General features: G+C 39.9%; 1 protein-coding gene across 4 annotated transcripts; it reads right to left on the reverse strand.

Moving 5' to 3' along the window:
* Positions 1-1,219: 1,219 nt before the first annotated feature.
* Positions 1,220-18,101, reverse strand: LOC134542153 (2',5'-phosphodiesterase 12). Of its 4 annotated transcripts, none has more exons than XM_063386170.1 (8): positions 16,884-18,101; positions 15,708-15,841; positions 15,056-15,218; positions 11,792-11,924; positions 11,543-11,692; positions 10,046-10,166; positions 7,692-7,843; positions 1,220-1,523 (listed from the first exon to the last, which is right to left on the reverse strand). In XM_063386170.1, exons 1-8 carry the CDS (start codon positions 17,690-17,692, stop codon positions 1,410-1,412), a joined length of 1,776 nt encoding a protein of 591 aa, XP_063242240.1. In that variant the 5' UTR covers positions 17,693-18,101; the 3' UTR covers positions 1,220-1,409. The 4 variants fall into 4 exon arrangements, with proteins under 4 accessions (XP_063242240.1, XP_063242238.1, XP_063242239.1 ...); XM_063386168.1 differs by having other exon boundaries at positions 15,708-15,847; XM_063386169.1 differs by having other exon boundaries at positions 1,433-3,019; positions 15,708-15,847.
* Between the last annotated feature and the right edge of the window lie 372 nt (positions 18,102-18,473).

Consider the following 18,473-nt stretch of genomic DNA (forward strand, 5'->3'; position numbering starts at 1 on the left):
GGTTAGATACAAAAACTACTTAAGAAGCGCTATTTTGAACTTTTAAAATCAAAATTTTCCGGCGGAGGACCGCCGGACCCCCCCAACTTTATGAACACAGCTACGCCAATCAGTGTGAAGCATTGTTTTGGGCGGTGGAGAGAGCCACTGTGGAGTCAGCTCCCATGGGGAGCTTTTAAACTGAGATCAGTATTGTGGACAGCCATCCAGATTGTAATTTAATAGTGTAAATATTATTATTAAATAAACTCTAGTTAGTTAATTGGGCTATACTTTAAAAAACCTGTAATTCCCATTGGTAAACTTCAAACAATATAACAAATATATGTGTACAAAGATTACACAAGATTTAAAAAAAAATTCCATTATTTTGGGAGTAGCAAAAAATATTTTAATTTAAAATTTTTTTTTTATAGATACAACAAAAGATGCAGTCTTTTGGTGGGAAGCTTAAAATCATAACCAGCAAATTTACACAAGACCCATATAACAATAATTTTTCATGTCTTGTTTTAAGGATGATTCCCCATCTGTTTTTAGTAAAATATTGGTTTTATCTCACCAATTTGTTTATCGTACACTTACATTGCATTCTTCAATAAACACTTTTGCTGTCAAAGGTTCTTGACTAATAGCGACCAAAATAACCGTTTTAAATTTAATTTTAGAGTTAATTATGATTTAAAATTTATCTAAAATTATCTAATTTTGTAGCAATGCTTTTACTCTGATGAAAAAATATTTCGTATAGTCCTTAAAATGGGAATTTAAGGTTTAAGTACATTTTTAAACTACAATTGAGAGTATTAAAAAAAAAGTTATTTAATAATAAACTTTAAAACACAATCTCTTCCTGGATTGCTTTTCAACATGGAATGTCATTCAATATTTCATTATAAATAATTATAATGGCAGGTTACATTCCTACATTCACTGCCCATGTTGTTTAAGTTCATTGTGTTATATTGCCATAGTGCAGCACATTCTAAATTTACTTTTAATGCATCATTGTACTTTTTTTTTTTGCATCCCCATTATAAAATTATATTGACATTCAATAATCCAGCAATATATCTCATCCAGCACGGCAATGGTTCTGAACATGCTGACAGCCTTTAACATACCACCTTGAGCGTACCCGTGTTTCCCTCTATTGATTCAATTTGAAAATTTTGTCTTCTTGGTTTCTAATTATGGGGAAATAAAAAAAATGAGGCCAGCAATTTCACAGCAGTTTATTGATTGCTGTGCAAGGGAGGCTCTAAGCGAAGCCGAGCGCGGGCCTCCACCTGAGGTCGGCCACCAGGGCGAGGTGGTCCGAGGGGCTCACGACGCTCGGCAGCGCCGTGTGCTGAGTCACCTCCTCCAGAGAGGGCAGCGGCACCACCTGCAGAGCGACGTGGACTCGGTTACACTGGCCTCCACCTGAGGTTGGCCACCAGGGCGAGGTGGTCCGAGGGGCTCACGACGCTCGGCAGCGCAGTGTGCTGAGTCACCTCCTCCAGAGAGGGCAGCGGCACCACCTGCAGAGCGACGTGGACTCGGTTACACTGGCCTCCACCTGAGGTCGGCCACCAGGGCGAGGTGGTCCGAGGGGCTCACGACGCTCGGCAGCGCCGTGTGCTGAGTCACCTCCTCCAGAGAGGGCAGCGGCACCACCTGCAGAGCGACGTGGACTCGGTTACACTGGCCTCCACCTGAGGTTGGCCACCAGGGCGAGGTGGTCCGAGGGGCTCACGACGCTCGGCAGCGCAGTGTGCTGAGTCACCTCCTCCAGAGAGGGCAGCGGCACCACCTGCAGAGCGACGTGGACTCGGTTACACTGGCCTCCACCTGAGGTCGGCCACCAGGGCGAGGTGGTCCGAGGGGCTCACGACGCTCGGCAGCGCAGTGTGCTGAGTCACCTCCTCCAGAGAGGGCAGCGGCACCACCTGCAGAGCGACGTGGACTCGGTTACACTGGCCTCCACCTGAGGTCGGCTACAAGGGCGAGGTGGTCCGAGGGGCTCACGACGCTCGGCAGCGCAGTGTGCTGAGTCACCTCCTCCAGAGAGGGCAGCGGCACCACCTGCAGAGGGACGTGGACTCGGTTACACTGGCCTCCACCTGAGGTCGGCCACCAGGGCGAGGTGGTCCGAGGGGCTCACGACGCTCGGCAGCGCAGTGTGCTGAGTCACCTCCTCCAGAGAGGGCAGCGGCACCACCTGCAGAGGGACGTGGACTCGGTTACACTGGCCTCCACCTGAGGTCGGCCACCAGGGCGAGGTGGTCCGAGGGGCTCACGACGCTCGGCAGCGCCGTGTGCTGAGTCACCTCCTCCAGAGAGGGCAGCGGCACCACCTGCAGAGCGACGTGGACTCGGTTACACTGGCCTCCACCTGAGGTCGGCCACAAGGGCGAGGTGGTCCGAGGGGCTCACGACGCTCGGCAGCGCAGTGTGCTGAGTCACCTCCTCCAGAGAGGGCAGCGGCACCACCTGCAGAGGGACGTGGACTCGGTTACACTGGCCTCCACCTGAGGTCGGCCACCAGGGCGAGGTGGTCCGAGGGGCTCACGACGCTCGGCAGCGCAGTGTGCTGAGTCACCTCCTCCAGAGAGGGCAGCGGCACCACCTGCAGAGGGACGTGGACTCGGTTACACTGGCCTCCACCTGAGGTCGGCCACCAGGGCGAGGTGGTCCGAGGGGCTCACGACGCTCGGCAGCGCCGTGTGCTGAGTCACCTCCTCCAGAGAGGGCAGCGGCACCACCTGCAGAGCGACGTGGACTCGGTTACACTGGCCTCCACCTGAGGTCGGCCACCAGGGCGAGGTGGTCCGAGGGGCTCACGACGCTCGGCAGCGCCGTGTGCTGAGTCACCTCCTCCAGAGAGGGCAGCGGCACCACCTGCAGAGGGACGTGGACTCGGTTACACTGGCCTCCACCTGAGGTCGGCCACCAGGGCGAGGTGGTCCGAGGGGCTCACGACGCTCGGCAGCGCCGTGTGCTGAGTCACCTCCTCCAGAGAGGGCAGCGGCACCACCTGCAGAGCGACGTGGACTCGGTTACACTGGCCTCCACCTGAGGTCGGCCACAAGGGCGAGGTGGTCCGAGGGGCTCACGACGCTCGGCAGCGCAGTGTGCTGAGTCACCTCCTCCAGAGAGGGCAGCGGCACCACCTGCAGAGGGACGTGGACTCGGTTACACTGGCCTCCACCTGAGGTCGGCCACCAGGGCGAGGTGGTCCGAGGGGCTCACGACGCTCGGCAGCGCAGTGTGCTGAGTCACCTCCTCCAGAGAGGGCAGCGGCACCACCTGCAGAGCGACGTGGACTCGGTTACACTGAGAAAGACCCCGGCAGTCACTTGCTGCAATAACGCTGTCCAGATAACTGGCAGCTCAATAGTTCACCATCAGGTTCGCAAAACCTGCTAACTTTTTAAAACCCTGTCAGTAAATGTTCGGGAAATCTTATATTTAGCATGTATCATACATCTTGCATAACAAGTACAATTCACGACCAAATTTTTTTTACTTAGCTTAATTTACTTAGTGTTACTGAATGTAATGTACAACAAATTCTTTCTTTAATATTTATAAGTATTTTTTTTAAATATATATTTTTTCATTGCCAAAATTGCACCCATAATTTTAAATTTTACATACATTTCTAAAAACCATAAGTATTGCCTTTAACTATATCCAGGAAAACTGAACACTAATGAAAATACTGCTCATAAAATATTTTTTTTTCTACAAGTGTGTATGGTAATCAAAATAATTCATTTTACAATCAGGTAAGTGTGCTTATTGACAAACATTTAACTCAAGACAATACTCTCGTTAATATCAATTTACAGTACTCATATAGGTCTAAATACAGTTGAAGTACATTTAAATAAATGTTGAGTTACACTTAGAGATTAAACAACCTAAAATTAAATTCAACAAATTCACAGAATGCACGCATTGTTTACACAATAGTGTTTGGACATAAAAGTCCTAAGAAGTTACAACAAAATTCTGAGTTACAAAATAATGTTATTAATATTTGACAAATATTAATAACTAGAGACATGCATATTTCGCGATTGCGATAAAACAAATTTTTACGCGAATTTGAGTACATTTTTAAGAATAACGCGAATTTCTCACATTTTGGATAATAACGCGAAATCCTTGAATTTTTGGCGAACAGTCAGAAAATTTTCTTCATTCGAACACCGCAATTCAATTTGTAAATACAGTAACAAACGTGAAACAACAAAAAACCAAAGATAACTACCCACACAGTGTATAGCAAGTTGATGAACAATATACAGCACACATTTAAAATCCCAAAATATACATATTTTATAACATGAAAAGTTGCTTTTATTTCTAAACATGTAACAATTTAAGCCTAGGCGTGTAAAAGTCTGAGTAATTACAGCAGGATACAATCTAAAATGTACTAGGGAAAAACGTAAACTCACGAATGTAGAAACGTAACGGAAATGTTGGAAATATTACGTGGCTGATCGTAACATTGTAAGTGCTGATACTGTATTTATGTCACAACTTAGCCGAAATACTGGTATGAGACATGAACTTCACAAGATAAAATGAGTGGAATCTTGGTAACCGTTTTATACGTATTTTATAATTTCGGAAGTATTATACGGTTGACGCATATTTTTTAAACTAACCATTTATTTGTGGGGATCGTAAATAATTAATTATTGGTATCAAGATGAACATAAACTTGAACATGTCACGGCAGCGAGTAAGCGGGTGCGTATACCAATAAACTGGTATTAGAACTGGTCAAAACTGGTACACGGGAGGTGGAGCTTATATTTTTTTCCGCTAAGCTCGCTTCTATTGGCTGGCTGCTGATGGAAGGTCACGAGTCTGGGCGGAGCATTGAATGAGTTATACTGCGCATGCGCAGCTCAGAGAACAGACGCCGCGCTGTAACAACAGATGATCGAGTACAATGACCTTTCTCCGCGCAAGGTGCGCTATTGACGGTAAATTTTCATCAATTTGCGCCCCTTTTTTATTTATTTTTACTGTGTAATGTAGCCCGTATTTGTTCTGTGTGTATTTGTTGTTTTATTTAAAATTCTGAATCTTCAACAGGATAAACCAGAAATATTTATTGCAGGAGTTCACTTTCTTGAAGCTGCTAATGCCACAAACTGTGTGAGGGCAATTTTAGATTCACTCAAAATGTACAATGTACAATATGGTGATGTGCTCTCAGTAGTAACCGATGCTGCTCGTTATATGACCAAGGCTGTTAGTACTCTCGAAGTAATCCTTGGAGACCAGTTAACGCATGTCCAGTGCTGGGCACATGAGTTAAACCTTGTTGGCAATGTCTGGGTGAAAGAGTTGCCTGAGTTGAACAATGCTATGAGCAAAATAAAAAATGTGTTCAACAACACCAGGAAAAGAAGGCACCTGTATGCTAGCTTTCTTGAAGAAAAGCATGGAGAGAAACATCCATTGTTCCCACTTCCTGTTGTTACTAGATGGAATTCCTGGTTCAACAGCGTTTTTTATGTAGCAGACTACATACATGACATTGTTGATTTCTGCAAAACAGATGAACTAAAGGCAACACAAAATTCAGGGGTTGAGTTTCTGTATTCACTCACAGAAAATAACATTTCTCTCATTCTTTATCAAGCTGTCTTTGTGAAAGAGCATGCCAAGAGCCTTGTAGAGCTAATACAGAAACTTGAAGGTTCTTTGTATCCAAATGCCCATTCACTATATGGGGACTTGCAAGATATAAAAAAAAAAAAATTGAAAACATCACTCGTGGCATTTATTTTGAGGCAACCAGTAGAGCTTTGTCTAACATGCCCCCCGCTAAAGCTGCTGAAGCTAAAGTGTCCATCACAAGAACAGCAACACAAGCCCTTTCCAAACTGAACTCTCTCATGACAACTGACCCAAGTAGAAAGAGATTTGAAGCAATTCAAATTTTTAGTGAGGAAAGTTTGTTGCTTGCTAAATTAAACCCAGAAATGGTGCAGAAACTGAAAACTGTCCATAGTCTCTACTTCATAAGCAATGAAGAATTAACAGCTGGTTTTGGTCAGCTTCAGGACATTGTTACAAAACAAATGGAAACAGACAATTCAGTGGACGTAGTGAAGTCATTGAATGTAGTAAAGCTGTCACAGCCATTGTTTGCTTCCAGCTGCCTTGAAGCCATCTGGATGCCTTCTGCAAACGTTGACTGTGAACGATTTTTGTCCTCATATAACACAGTCTTAACAGACCGTAGGACAAATTTAAGTGAGGCTAATTTGTGTATCATGGCTACTTTTGCTTTCGAGAGCTAAAGTTTGAGGATTTTGTCCCATGTGTTTATGTCACTATTTTAGAGACTTCATATTTATTCTTGCTGGTTTAGGTACTAAAATATTTTCAATTACTGTATGTAAAAAGTGATGTGTAAATTCGATTGTAAATAACTGCTGCTAGTGCAACTGTACAATGCAAGAATGTGTCCAAAATTTCAAGGTATGCTTAGCTTAATTTTTTTTAATTTATAGTGCTAAAACTATTTAAAAAATAACACTGCTTTTGATGTATGATAACACCACTTTTAAGGGTAAATAACGAATTTTGCTATAAAATAAACCCCAAAACTGCATGTCTCTATTAATAACATTATTATTTGGAGATGTATTTCAATTATAATACAATATTAAAAATCACTAACCAAATGTTTTCTATTTTTAGATTATTTAAACTGTTAATGCAATTCCAGACGATGTTGTTTACTGAATGTGTGTCTGCCTAGATTTTCCAATTGTGTTTCCTAGTAAGTGCGAGATAAACTAGCCCAGAAAGCATCTGGCTGTTCTCTCCAGAGATGTTGCTGACATACGGGATGGCATTATATATAAATGTCATCGTCAGAGATAATTATGCAATAAAGGAAGCAAATTGTTATTAAGAAAAGAGCAAAATATTGTTTGTTTTTTCATCACATTATTAATTCATTGTATTGTATTTAAAATTCATGTACACCCTCCCCTCAAAGTAACACTGTTTGATTTGCACAGTTTTGAAGTAACGAAGCCAATAAATTACAGCATGATTTGAAGCAGCACTATCATAGATTCTAAGTAAGTGATTCCATTGTGTGTGCATGGAAATAAAAATAATTTTATGGACGAAAAAGAGCGCTACTTTTAATCCATGACCACGCTTTCAAAAAAAAATTTCATAATTCATTTATATTGCTACTTCAAAACAGTGCTAATTTAACAGCGTTACTTTGAGGGGCGAGTGTATTTCTTACTATAAAGCTTATAATAAATTGTTTTGTTGTACCATTGTACTGTATATTATATATTTTGTTGGTAAAACTTATATTGACATTTGATAATCCAGCAACATCGTTGATCCAGCATGCCGTGGTCCTGTAAGTCCAGATTAAACACCTTTCTAATAATTTCAATAATATCGGTACTGCTGCACATAACTTAAGTATAACAAATACCTTCTGAGCAAATAGAGAGGTTCCAAGTTGGCACCAACACATTCTTGCTTGCAACTAATTAGCCATCCATCTCACCAGGGTAAGTCTGGCCTAATTTGTGGTGCTGCAGGGATATGCAGAGTCTTTAATAAATGGAGCACAGTGAGTGCGCACCAGATGAAGGCTTGCGAGGAACGAGAAGCGGGTCACGGAAGAATCGACAAACCTGCGTCACTTCCAGCTGGTCGCTCTGGTAGAATATGTAGTCCAGGCAACCCTGGAAGCCGGCGGTGAAGTTGGTGAAGTCGGGTGTGCCGCACGCACTCTGCATGTTCAGCGAATGCGACAGAGACAACCCCTCCACCTCCTCCTCCGGCTCTGAACACAAGCGAGACAGACCCTGGCAGACCATGGCCCAATGAACATCATAATCATGTTCAACGTGCAATAATTTTCCAGTCAGTCTGATTTATTTTAGTATTTTCTATCACTATACTCAAAACTACTGATATACATTTCAGTTGATCTAGATACTTTCAACAAAATGTCAAGTCTTTCTTCCAGCCAAAGCTCTTTACTACCTTTATTTAATATTTCAGGTATTCATCTAACCTCACGAACACTGTCACACAATTAAGGGTGTCTCCTTATCACCTGCCCTGAGACAAGCACTAGCTGTAAAGCTGGATGCTGATTGGCTCGGCTTTGACTAGTTGGTAATGATATGAACTCTTGGTTTTAAGTTGAAGGCTGCACACTTGATCAGAATGGCTCGGCTCGTCACAGACTTTGCTATCAGCAACATCTACTCTTCTCATTTCATGTTTCAAAAGAGGGATAAGAATGTTAGAGCAACTTTTTAGACCAGTTGATTTTGAAGATTGAAGGGTTTTGATACCCCAGAGGACAAGGCTTTCAGAACTGGAAAGTATTGATATTGTGTCAACGTTTATATTGGCAGAGGGTACATAGGTGTAGTAATTGGATTCCACACAAACACTGGAAAAATACTGAGCAACAACAATGGATAATAAATAAAACAGGATCATTTGAAATATCATCATTAATTTTTAACAAAATACATCTTCATAAACACCACTTCCATAATTTTTACATAGCGCAAATAAGTTTTTAGAATTATTTTTTGATATTTTTATTAATCATATGAGACCCGAGACTTCTATCACCTTCGATTAAGGAATTTCACTTGTTTCCGGTAATAATAATAATGGGTATAATAGAGCATATTTTTATTTCTGCTATAAAGTTTGTGAAAATGATTTTTTGATTTCAAGTTATGCCACAGCAAGATAACATTCTGCTAGAAAATGACTAAGGAGCCTGCGCTATAGAATTTAATTTCTAATTTCTTTGGTTTTAAATTTACATTCAATATCCAAAGAAACCTCAAAATAATAAACACAGCGGCACTGAAATTTTTTTAAATTCTTGTTATTTACAGTGCTTGTTTCTTTATAATTTACACTACACCCAGAATCTTGGCTAACGTTCAGTTAACTCATCACATGAAACCGCAATCATAATGTCTTCTTTGTCGTAAGAACTTCTCATTTTATTAAGATGTACCACAACTTCACGTATGCGACCTGTTCACTCGGCAGCTACGTGTGACTGAAGTAATGGCCTGGACCGAGAAATTTCAATCAAGTGCACGGACGTTGGCATGTTCAGTTACGAGATGGCCAATTCCAAGCCGAGCCGAACTAGTGCATGCGCGTCCTACTTAAGTGTGCCCTACTCACAGGTACATGCCACTTAAGTCAGGACGGGTGAGTTTGTGACTAAGCCAAGACAGGATAAATGCAACAGCACCTCCTAATTGTAGAGATAAGGGGAGGGGAAAAAACCAGGAAACGTCTTTGGAGATCCCAAAACTCGAGCTTGAATTTATAAACAATCTTTTTTTGTCAAGTCTTTACAAATACGCCCAATTAATACCAATTACCGTCGGCAATTGGAGAAAACTTTAAAAGCCAGGCCTCTCCAGACTTGTTTAAATCTGCTGATGTAGACAATGTTATGTGCATTTGCTAGCAAATTGTACTTCAACAAACACATGTTTTTGGTAAAAAATATGTGAGGAGTCATATTTGTACATCAGTAGTGAAATATTAAATACTATCTGTATAGACATAGAAATTTCACGAATTTGTTTGGTATCAAGCTAAAACTCATAGTCCTATGAATACTCGCATATGCTTTCCTATTGGCTGATTTATTACTGTTGCACCTCCCCTTATTTAGAGTGGGCCAATATGAAACGGTCACTGTACTGCTAGCTGGTAGCTGACTGGAGTTTCCAAACAATTGTGATCCAATCATCAAACCAATGCCAAGGTATGCATGTTTATATTTTACCTACCGACCAAATTTTTGGGTCTCCAACTATCGCATTGAAACTCGTCACACTAAAGGATATCAGATTTTATAACCTCTAAATAGTGTTGGTTGTGTCTGCCACAACACTTTTTGACAAGTTCTACCGGCAAATAAGCAATTCAACGTTGGGCCACTATGGTGAGTCCTAGCACTAAGCCTCATCACGGGCCATCCACTCACTGCTCTTCCAGTCGAGATAGTCCTCGGGCACAAACTGGGTCGTCATCAGCCGGTACACACCGCAGTCTGGCGTGCTATTGAAGTCCCCACAGAACACCAGAGAGACGCGTTTCCCCTCAGGCTGTGAAAGAGTCCATTCGCTCCGTTAACAAACACACCATTACTGTTCAAATACTTCTGCACGCAGTATGATTCAAGACATCCACTCAAAAGTCTTAATTTAGCCCACCACTATTCAGGGTGTCTACAATACCTGATGAAACAATTACAGGACTATAACAGGAACTTAAAATTATTGGCATATAATAATTAATGAAACACAATACAACAAAGAGCTTTATTTGTAGGAACATGAGAATTTTCAGGTTAAACATATACAAAGATCTTTTCGGCATGGTTTACGTGAACAACATCCAACTATTTATACTTAATGTGCAACTATAAACTGAAGTGAGAAGTTAAAAACCAAAGTGCAAGTTGGATAAAGGCTGCTAGAAATTAAACTTTTATGACTTCCAGCACCAAAACTGTATTTGGAGACTTTCATAACCAGCTCCTTAGTTTCTATACTCTTTCATGATTTTCAGGCTCTGTATACTCCCAGCTACATCATATTCGTGCCATTTTTGTTTATTTGCGGCTATTTTTATGGATGTTCCACTACAAAAGTGTTCCATTTTAGATTTTATGTTTAGCAACAAATTTTGTAACCAAATATACGCTGCATGTAATGAGCTACTTTTGAAATGACTAACAAGTAACAAATATTTATAACAGATATTTTTTTGCCAGACTACATCATTTGTATGCATTAGAAGCCATTTCCTTCAGCTGGGTATTTATTCTATGGTCTCATTTTTGAAAAATTTCCTCATAAAAATTTGGAATTTAAATAATACAAAAAAAAAAATTACAACATGGCAAGTGATGTTGAGCCTCAACAATAAAATCCCACCAAGACACAAACTGCAACTTTTCAGTACAAAAAGGTTTCCTTTATTTAACTGATTTTCAGTTTTCTTCGCTGGTAATAGGAAATGCTTTATGAAACTTAAACACATTACGTATTCTTGAACATCTTAATTAGACAAAAATATTTTAAAATAAAAGCCTAAAGTTCATTAAAAAAATTGGGAGAACAACTGAATGGTGTTGCAGACCTTTGCTTATAAAACTGCATTTCGGACATAGTGGTACAAACGCTCTGTACCAATACGTTGTGCGAACAACATACACATGGATGTAGTGCCAACTATATTTCATTAAAAAAAAAATGGCCATTGTGTTCTTTACCTCCGAGGTAATGCATTAAACTGTATATTATTTTTTTACAAGTATTCCTGTTAAAACTATATAGTCTCACAATTATGCGAAAAAATTACTAATTCGGGGCATATCCATGGTCGCTAACGTGCTAGATGAAAGGCTTTCACTTGAGTGAGATTCAGCCTGTGGATATAAACTAGTAATAACGGTACAGTCAGCAAGACTCCTCACCAGAGAGCACAGCCTGGTGCACACATCCTGCAGGTACAGCACTGCCATCCCGCCCTGCAACAGGCGGATGTGGTCAGCGTCCGGGTGGAAGTAGAAGTGGGTGTTGCCGACCACCACCCGCTCCCCGCCTCCCGCCTCCAGGACCACGCACTGCAACAGCCCCGTCCCGACTCAGCCCCGAGTTCCCAGCGTTGCCCGAGCTCCCCCGAGCTCCCCCAAGCTGCCCCGCCCCCGGGTCGAGCCCCTCACCTGGACGCACGTGTTCCGCGCCAGGAACCTCTCCGCCAGCACCTGGTTCCCTTCCACCCTCTTCCAGATGTCCGAGAACACCGCGTTCGTCTTTACCTCCTCCGAGAGCAGCACATTCTGGGAATCACTCAACCTAGAAAGTAAATACTTAACATTTACACACAAGCGATAAAATATTTCCAAATATAGTCATTTAATAATATTTTATGTTGTGTTGTAGTAATATGTCACTCACAACTCGTCTACACAACACAAGGATTTAACAACATATCAAGGTGATTAATGCTTAACCAAAAATAAATGTACACTACCAAAACCTAGAAATCAGTGCTGCAGCGCTGGCGTTAAGTCAAGCGAGTACGCCACCAGCAGGCGGCATGGTGCAATGGTAACATGGTGGACTCATTCAGAAGCACCTGGGTTCAAATCCTGGTTTATCCATCATTAGTTTGGTTTTTTGCATGGTTTCCACAAGTCGCTACAAGCTAAAGCTGGGAGGCTCCCTCCTAGACATCCCTGACGAGTTTAGTGTTTGTTCGTCTCTAGCGACCTCATCGCAAGAGGTTAAACAATTATAATTATAAAAACCACCAAAACTGAATGATATTGAAATTGTTTTATGATGGCCAAAACATAATTAATTACACACTGATATAACCAAAGATTAAATGACACTCTGAATTTTTTTTAGCATTCATAAATATGAGAAAAATAGTACATAATTTACTACGTCTGTAAACAGCACAATGGAAAGTGAACTATGAGGCGGGACCCAAAAATAAAATCCGGACAGAGTGCATGCTGTTATTCATAGTTGTAGTAGAGAGTTCTTCTGCTAGGGTTAGTAGATACTTTCACTAAACAGTTGCCCAGACTGTGTCAGTTTGTAGGTTAATAGTGTGTGTATGAAATTTTGTTTCTTGCTTGAAACCAGCTACGGAAGTTTACCAAATGCTTCAACAGGCTTTCAAGGAGGATACTATGAGACGCACACAAGTTTTCGAATGGTTTGGGTGCTTTAAACGTGATGAGATGGGTGTTGAAGACTATGCTTGTTCTAGGCATCCTTCAATATCTCGATACAATGAAAATGTTGAAAAAATCCATCAAAAAATGAACAAGGATCATTGTTTCATGATTGACGAAATTACAGAAGAAACAGGAGTTGGAGCTCATGTCAGCGGATTTTGATGAGATGTGTTGCCGCTAAATTTGTTCCTTGCCTTCTCAAACAGGATAAAAAAAAAAACATTCAATTTAATTTTAGCCAGGACTTTAAGAGATAGAAAGTGAATCAAACTTTTTGATCAAAGTCATTACAGGTGATTAGAGTTGGTGTTATGGAGATGACCCAGAAACCAAGCAAGCATCAAGCCAGTGGAAGACTCCCAACTCCCCCAGATCAAAATATACAGACAAGTGAGGTCGGATGTTAAGACGAAGATCAATGTCCTTTTTGATGTTCATGGAATTGTGCACCGGGAATTTGTTCACCCTGGCCAGGCTGTTAACCAGCACTTTTATTTGGAAATTTTAAGAAGTGTGCGAGAGGATGTGTGGAGGAAATGCCTGCAACTTTGGTGATAAGGTGACCGGTTCCTCCAACATGACAACGCCCCCACATAGACGGCCTTATGACTGAACCGCTATTTGGCCTCTCAGAGGTGGTCTGTCAATCCTCACCCTCCGTTTTCGCCAGACCTAGCCCCGTGCAACTTTTTCTTGTTTCAGAGAAATCTAAAAGGGGAGCGTGTTGATAATGTGGAGGTGGTAAAATCAGCTTTGCAAAAGGAACTGGAGGATATCAAAGTTGAAGAGTTCCAGAGGTGCTTCAAACAGTGGGGAAAAAAAAAATTACAAGTGCATTGCATCTAATAAAGAGTATTTTGAAGGTGACTGAAGGAATTTTTTAAAAAAGGTAATAAGTAATTGATGACAAATTTTTTTTTTTTGGGTCCCCCATCTTAGTCAACTGGATTTCACATATTTTTGCATGCATGGGTTCACCCAATAAAAACAGCTCAATTTTTCTAGCTAAAAAAATATATTTTATTACATAGTTTGCCCAAAACTAAAACCTTATTTCTTCAATAGTTTTTCACAGATCATATCTCCCCAGGACGTATCACATGAACGGTAAAACCATTGAAGTAGAAATGAAAACATGAAACTATTAATATTCTAATGGTTCAAGAAAAAAAAAGCATAAGTTTTATTTATCTAAACATAACAATTGGACCTAATGTTCTACAAACACAGTAATTAGCTCTGAAAAACAGAGGGTAAATATGTAGTTGGGCGGTATTTGCGAAAAAAAATGTTAAAAATCCGAAAATACTTTTATTCTATGCTCTTTAACTTCCTCTTTTCATTAAAAGCGGCGGAGGTAAGAAATTCCAAATACTTTAGGAGATATCGAATTTTTAAATTTCATCATTATGTAGTTGAGCGGTATTTGCGAAAAAAAATGTTAAACATCCGAAAATACCTTTAGTAGATGCTCTTCAACTTCCTCTTTTCATTAAAAGCGGCGGAGATAAGAAATTCCAAATACTTTAGGAGATATCGAATTTTTAAATTTCATCACAATTATACCAGTGCATTCATGTGGCATTCCGCATTGTTTCTTGTTTACGAGTATCTATTTTTTTATTGGATAATGATGTCACGTGATTGATCGTGATAGGCCAGAATTCAAATGAACCAATACGTGATTATTTAGTTCATATATTGTTTTAAAACGGTGTTTAATTACCGCCTCCAACTTAGGCGAGTTTTTAACGTTTCTAATTTTAAAGTTTTATTTTTTATTGTTGCGCATAAGTAACAAAAAAAAATTACGTGAGTTGTTACTGTTCATCCTTTGTCCTGGTTTGTTAGGTCAGGTGAGTTACATTATAAATACTTTAAAACTAAAGAACCATTGAAATAATTTCATATTATTTTTAATGTACGCTTAGATTCAAAGTATTTATAATGTAACTGACCTGACCTAATCAACCATTTTCATTAATTAGGCATTCACAAACACACGGCAAAATAAAAAAAAAATGGCAGCGATAGAATGATAAACACAGGTCTTGTATGCAAAATAAGAACGGCGATATCTCCTAAAGTATTTGGAATTTCTTATCTCCGCCGCTTTTAAAGAAAAGAGGAAGTTGAAGAGCATCTAATAAAGGTATTTTCGGATTTTTAACTTTTTTTTCGTAAATACCGCTCAACTACATATTTACCAAACAGAGAGCAGAGCGGTATGCTTACTTGAACCTCGAAGTGCGGAACAACACAGCCAATCCTTCGTTGACAGTTCCCCCTTTCCTGTGGAACACTCCGTCGTACCCCACAGAACCCATCACTGGGACCAGGTCATGGTCGAACACTCTTGAGTCAACCTCTTGGAGACAGATGATGTCAGAGTGGTAACCTGGAAACATCATTCCACAATGCAACTACCACTTCTCAAACACCACCACAATAATCCTTTAGCAATTTATACTTTTACGGTAGCGTCAATCCTTCAAGAACATCACTGCCTGTAACGACATGAAAGACTTTATGACATTACAAACAATTAATGACCTAAGACAATCTGCAAACAGCTTAGTGGTATCTCATGAAAGTGTTTGGTGCCAAGATAGCTACCAAAACCCTGTAGTTCTTGCCTGTTCTCGGGTTTGCATTAGAAATCAAACCTACAAGAACATGAAATAACTGAAAAAAGGTGCGAAAGAAAAATTTAAACGCAACTCAAAAGTGATTACTAGTAATAAGTAAAAATGCTCGGCAAAGCAGCGGTGAGATATGTCAGTGATAATGCGTTCTACCAAAGCCGACTGCCTGCGCTCTCTCTTGAGACTGACGCTCTTCCGTGACCTTGAGCCGAGCCCGACCTACCTTGCTCGCTCCAACTCACCTAAAAGTTCCTTGAGAATGAGTTGCTTCCTGTAGTCAATGTCCAGAGCGTACGGCAAACAGTACGGATACAACTGCGTATGCGCCACCTCTGAGTCTGCGTACAAGTCTGCAAGGATGTTGTACGACACAACTCTGAAACTGACGACAAATAAACACTGCACAGCACTTAATTGCTGATGCACTACAGCTGGGAACATAAACACAGAGCATGGGTTCTTGTATCAAGACCACACATGTGAGTAAAGACCTAGAGTCACACGTGGATGAGGAGGTTGCATCACTAACAGTTGTTAGTTCCTAACTATAAACCTAGGATGCAAGGGGATATTATAATACGGAACATGGGTAAATGTTAAAAGTAGCTGCTTGTGGTAATTGTGAAAAGTAAACTAAACAGATTTAATTCCATCTAGAATCAATACTATTTTATTTGTCAAAGTTACGAGTAGCCTAATACTTAAAGGTTTGTTGGGTAAACACATTTTTACAGTATTTTAAACATTGCTGAACTAATCTAAACAACCATTAGAACAGCAAACTACTTGAAAAATTGCAATCCTGTTTCAAAGAATTATCAACTATAATGAGAGGAATTACTCAAAAATATCATTTTCAGAATTTTGTTTAAGTTTATTTTCTGAAGAACAAATACTCTAATTAATTAACTCGTATAGCTAGATAAAAAATACTGTGAAATCATTTGAATGGTTGGTATAGTTAGGATAGCTACATATTAAATTGTTGCTTAGCCTAATACCTTAGCAACTATAAAAATATGTTACAGTATTTTTTTTTGTAGCTTTACTAACCCGACCAACCGTCCACAATGTTTTGCAGTATTTTAAAGTAGTTAACTTAACGTAATCAAACGTTCTTACGATATAACGCAGGTTCTCCAAATCATGTACACATATACAAACACACACACATAGACCCTCAAAAGAAAATTGAAAAAATGGCAGTAGCCAGGTCAATGCACAACAGCTATTTCTCAGAAACCAGTAGAAATTTAGAAACAAGGTTTTCAGAGTAAATACAGAAAAGTGTCTAGTGTCTGAAAAAAGTTTTTTCTGAATTATATTATTACTTCACAGAAAAGCAGCGCTGTAAGAATATTACCAATCTAATAACTAAACAGAAACCTCCCCTATACACAATAGCAAATTTTACATACCTTTCAGCTGTTAAATACTCTTGAGTAAACAAATGCCTACTTTCAAATGGGCACAATCCTGGACCAGCTTCAACACTGCCACTAGACACCACTTCGTATGGCGGACCTTGTTCATCAGACTTCTTCGGAGTACAGATTACTTTCAATTTGTGCCCAATATCTCTAGCCAGTGGGGTGTAAAAATATCCTGTACCCACCTCCAGCCAACTTTCTCCTTCGATATTCACCTTCTTTGTATCTTTGCCCTTATCATTCTTAAACCACTGAAATCCACAGCCTCTTGTTTCAGCAAACATAACTCGAAATTTACTAGGGTATACAGGAAAACCTGCCATTATGCTGTTTGGCAAAGCAAGTGATACTACCCAAGGTGCATTCACAACTATTGAATAACTAGTTCCCAAAACATCAAGTGTAAAATTACTATTGTTTAAAAGTACATCTTTACAAGAAATGTCTCTTGAAATGGGTTTCCCATTTTCTAGTAATTGCACTTTTACTTCAACTGCTTCACTTTCTTCAATGGTGCCTTTCTTTTTCTTCTTCTTTTTATTCAATGCACGTTCAAGATTAGCCCCTACTCTCGCTAAAAATACATCAATCCCCTCAGACACTTGTCTACAAAAATTGAATGCGCGATTAATTCCTTTCAGTTCATCCTTGAAGTGAAATGTAACCTCAAAATGATCCGCACCATCTGTGTGACGAAAATACACATTCTGCATTTTCCCTGATACTTTAATTACATGTGCATACGAAGTGTATCGGTAAATAGAATTTAAAGACGACCGCAAAAATATTTTAAGCATGACCTACAATGTAAAGTTCTGTAAGTAGGAAAAGTTATTCAAGACTAGGTACGTCATAATAAGAAACTGACATAAAACAATACTTCTACATAAATGCCCCAACAAAAACGATTTATTCGGGTAGTAATCATCTTCATTATTTCCGCTTCACTTTAACTTAGTTCATCAATTCTGTCATAATAACGAAAAAAAATGACTTTTTTTTTTTTTTTTTTTTTTTTTTTTTTAGTTGTTTGTATGGTTAACGGCTTTCGCCCACAACCAGAACTAAATCATTCCAATCTTAATCCTATCGTAGCAATCAAATTTCTTACTGTAAATTAACACCCATGCCTTACCCGGGACTCGAACCCAGAACCCCTCGCACCGTAAGCCGGTGTGCATCCGACTACGCTACGGAGGTCGGAAAAAAAAAAAAAAAAAAAAAAAAAAAATGACTTTATGGTACACCGGCAGTATTGGGTTTGTGATTATTACCATAGAACATACAAATTAATACTACAAATAAGATGCTACTTGCTAATAAATAAAAAGGGTTCTAACACGAAACTTTATTAAAACATAAATAAAACTAGAAATAGTTACATTTGTAATTATGCAACATTTTTTGAAAACACAATTTTAAATTAATTATCACAATTATGTTCTAAATTTGCAATTGATTTAAATATGTATTAACGTGTCCCGGCAACAGCATCCAGTGCTGGAGTGGCTTGAAATGGGGTGAACACCCTCCTAGGGTGTGATGTCCTCAGTCGTCACTGTCGAACAGCTCCTGTAG

Source organism: Bacillus rossius (assembly GCF_032445375.1).
Source record: "Bacillus rossius redtenbacheri isolate Brsri chromosome 4 unlocalized genomic scaffold, Brsri_v3 Brsri_v3_scf4_2, whole genome shotgun sequence".
NCBI lineage: Eukaryota > Metazoa > Arthropoda > Insecta > Phasmatodea > Bacillidae > Bacillus > Bacillus rossius.

Excerpts from the sequence above, each read along its gene's own strand:
- LOC134542153 (XM_063386168.1), bottom strand. The coding sequence starts at position 17,692 with ATGCTTAAAATATTTTTGCGGTCGTCTTTAAATTCTATTTACCGATAC. Across the intron at positions 15,848-16,883 it reads GAGTATTTAACAGCTGAAAG|TTTCAGAGTTGTGTCGTACA; the intron begins GTATGTAAAATT and ends ATTTGTCGTCAG. Across the intron at positions 11,693-11,791 it reads CGCGGAACACGTGCGTCCAG|TGCGTGGTCCTGGAGGCGGG; the intron begins GTGAGGGGCTCG and ends GGGCTGTTGCAG.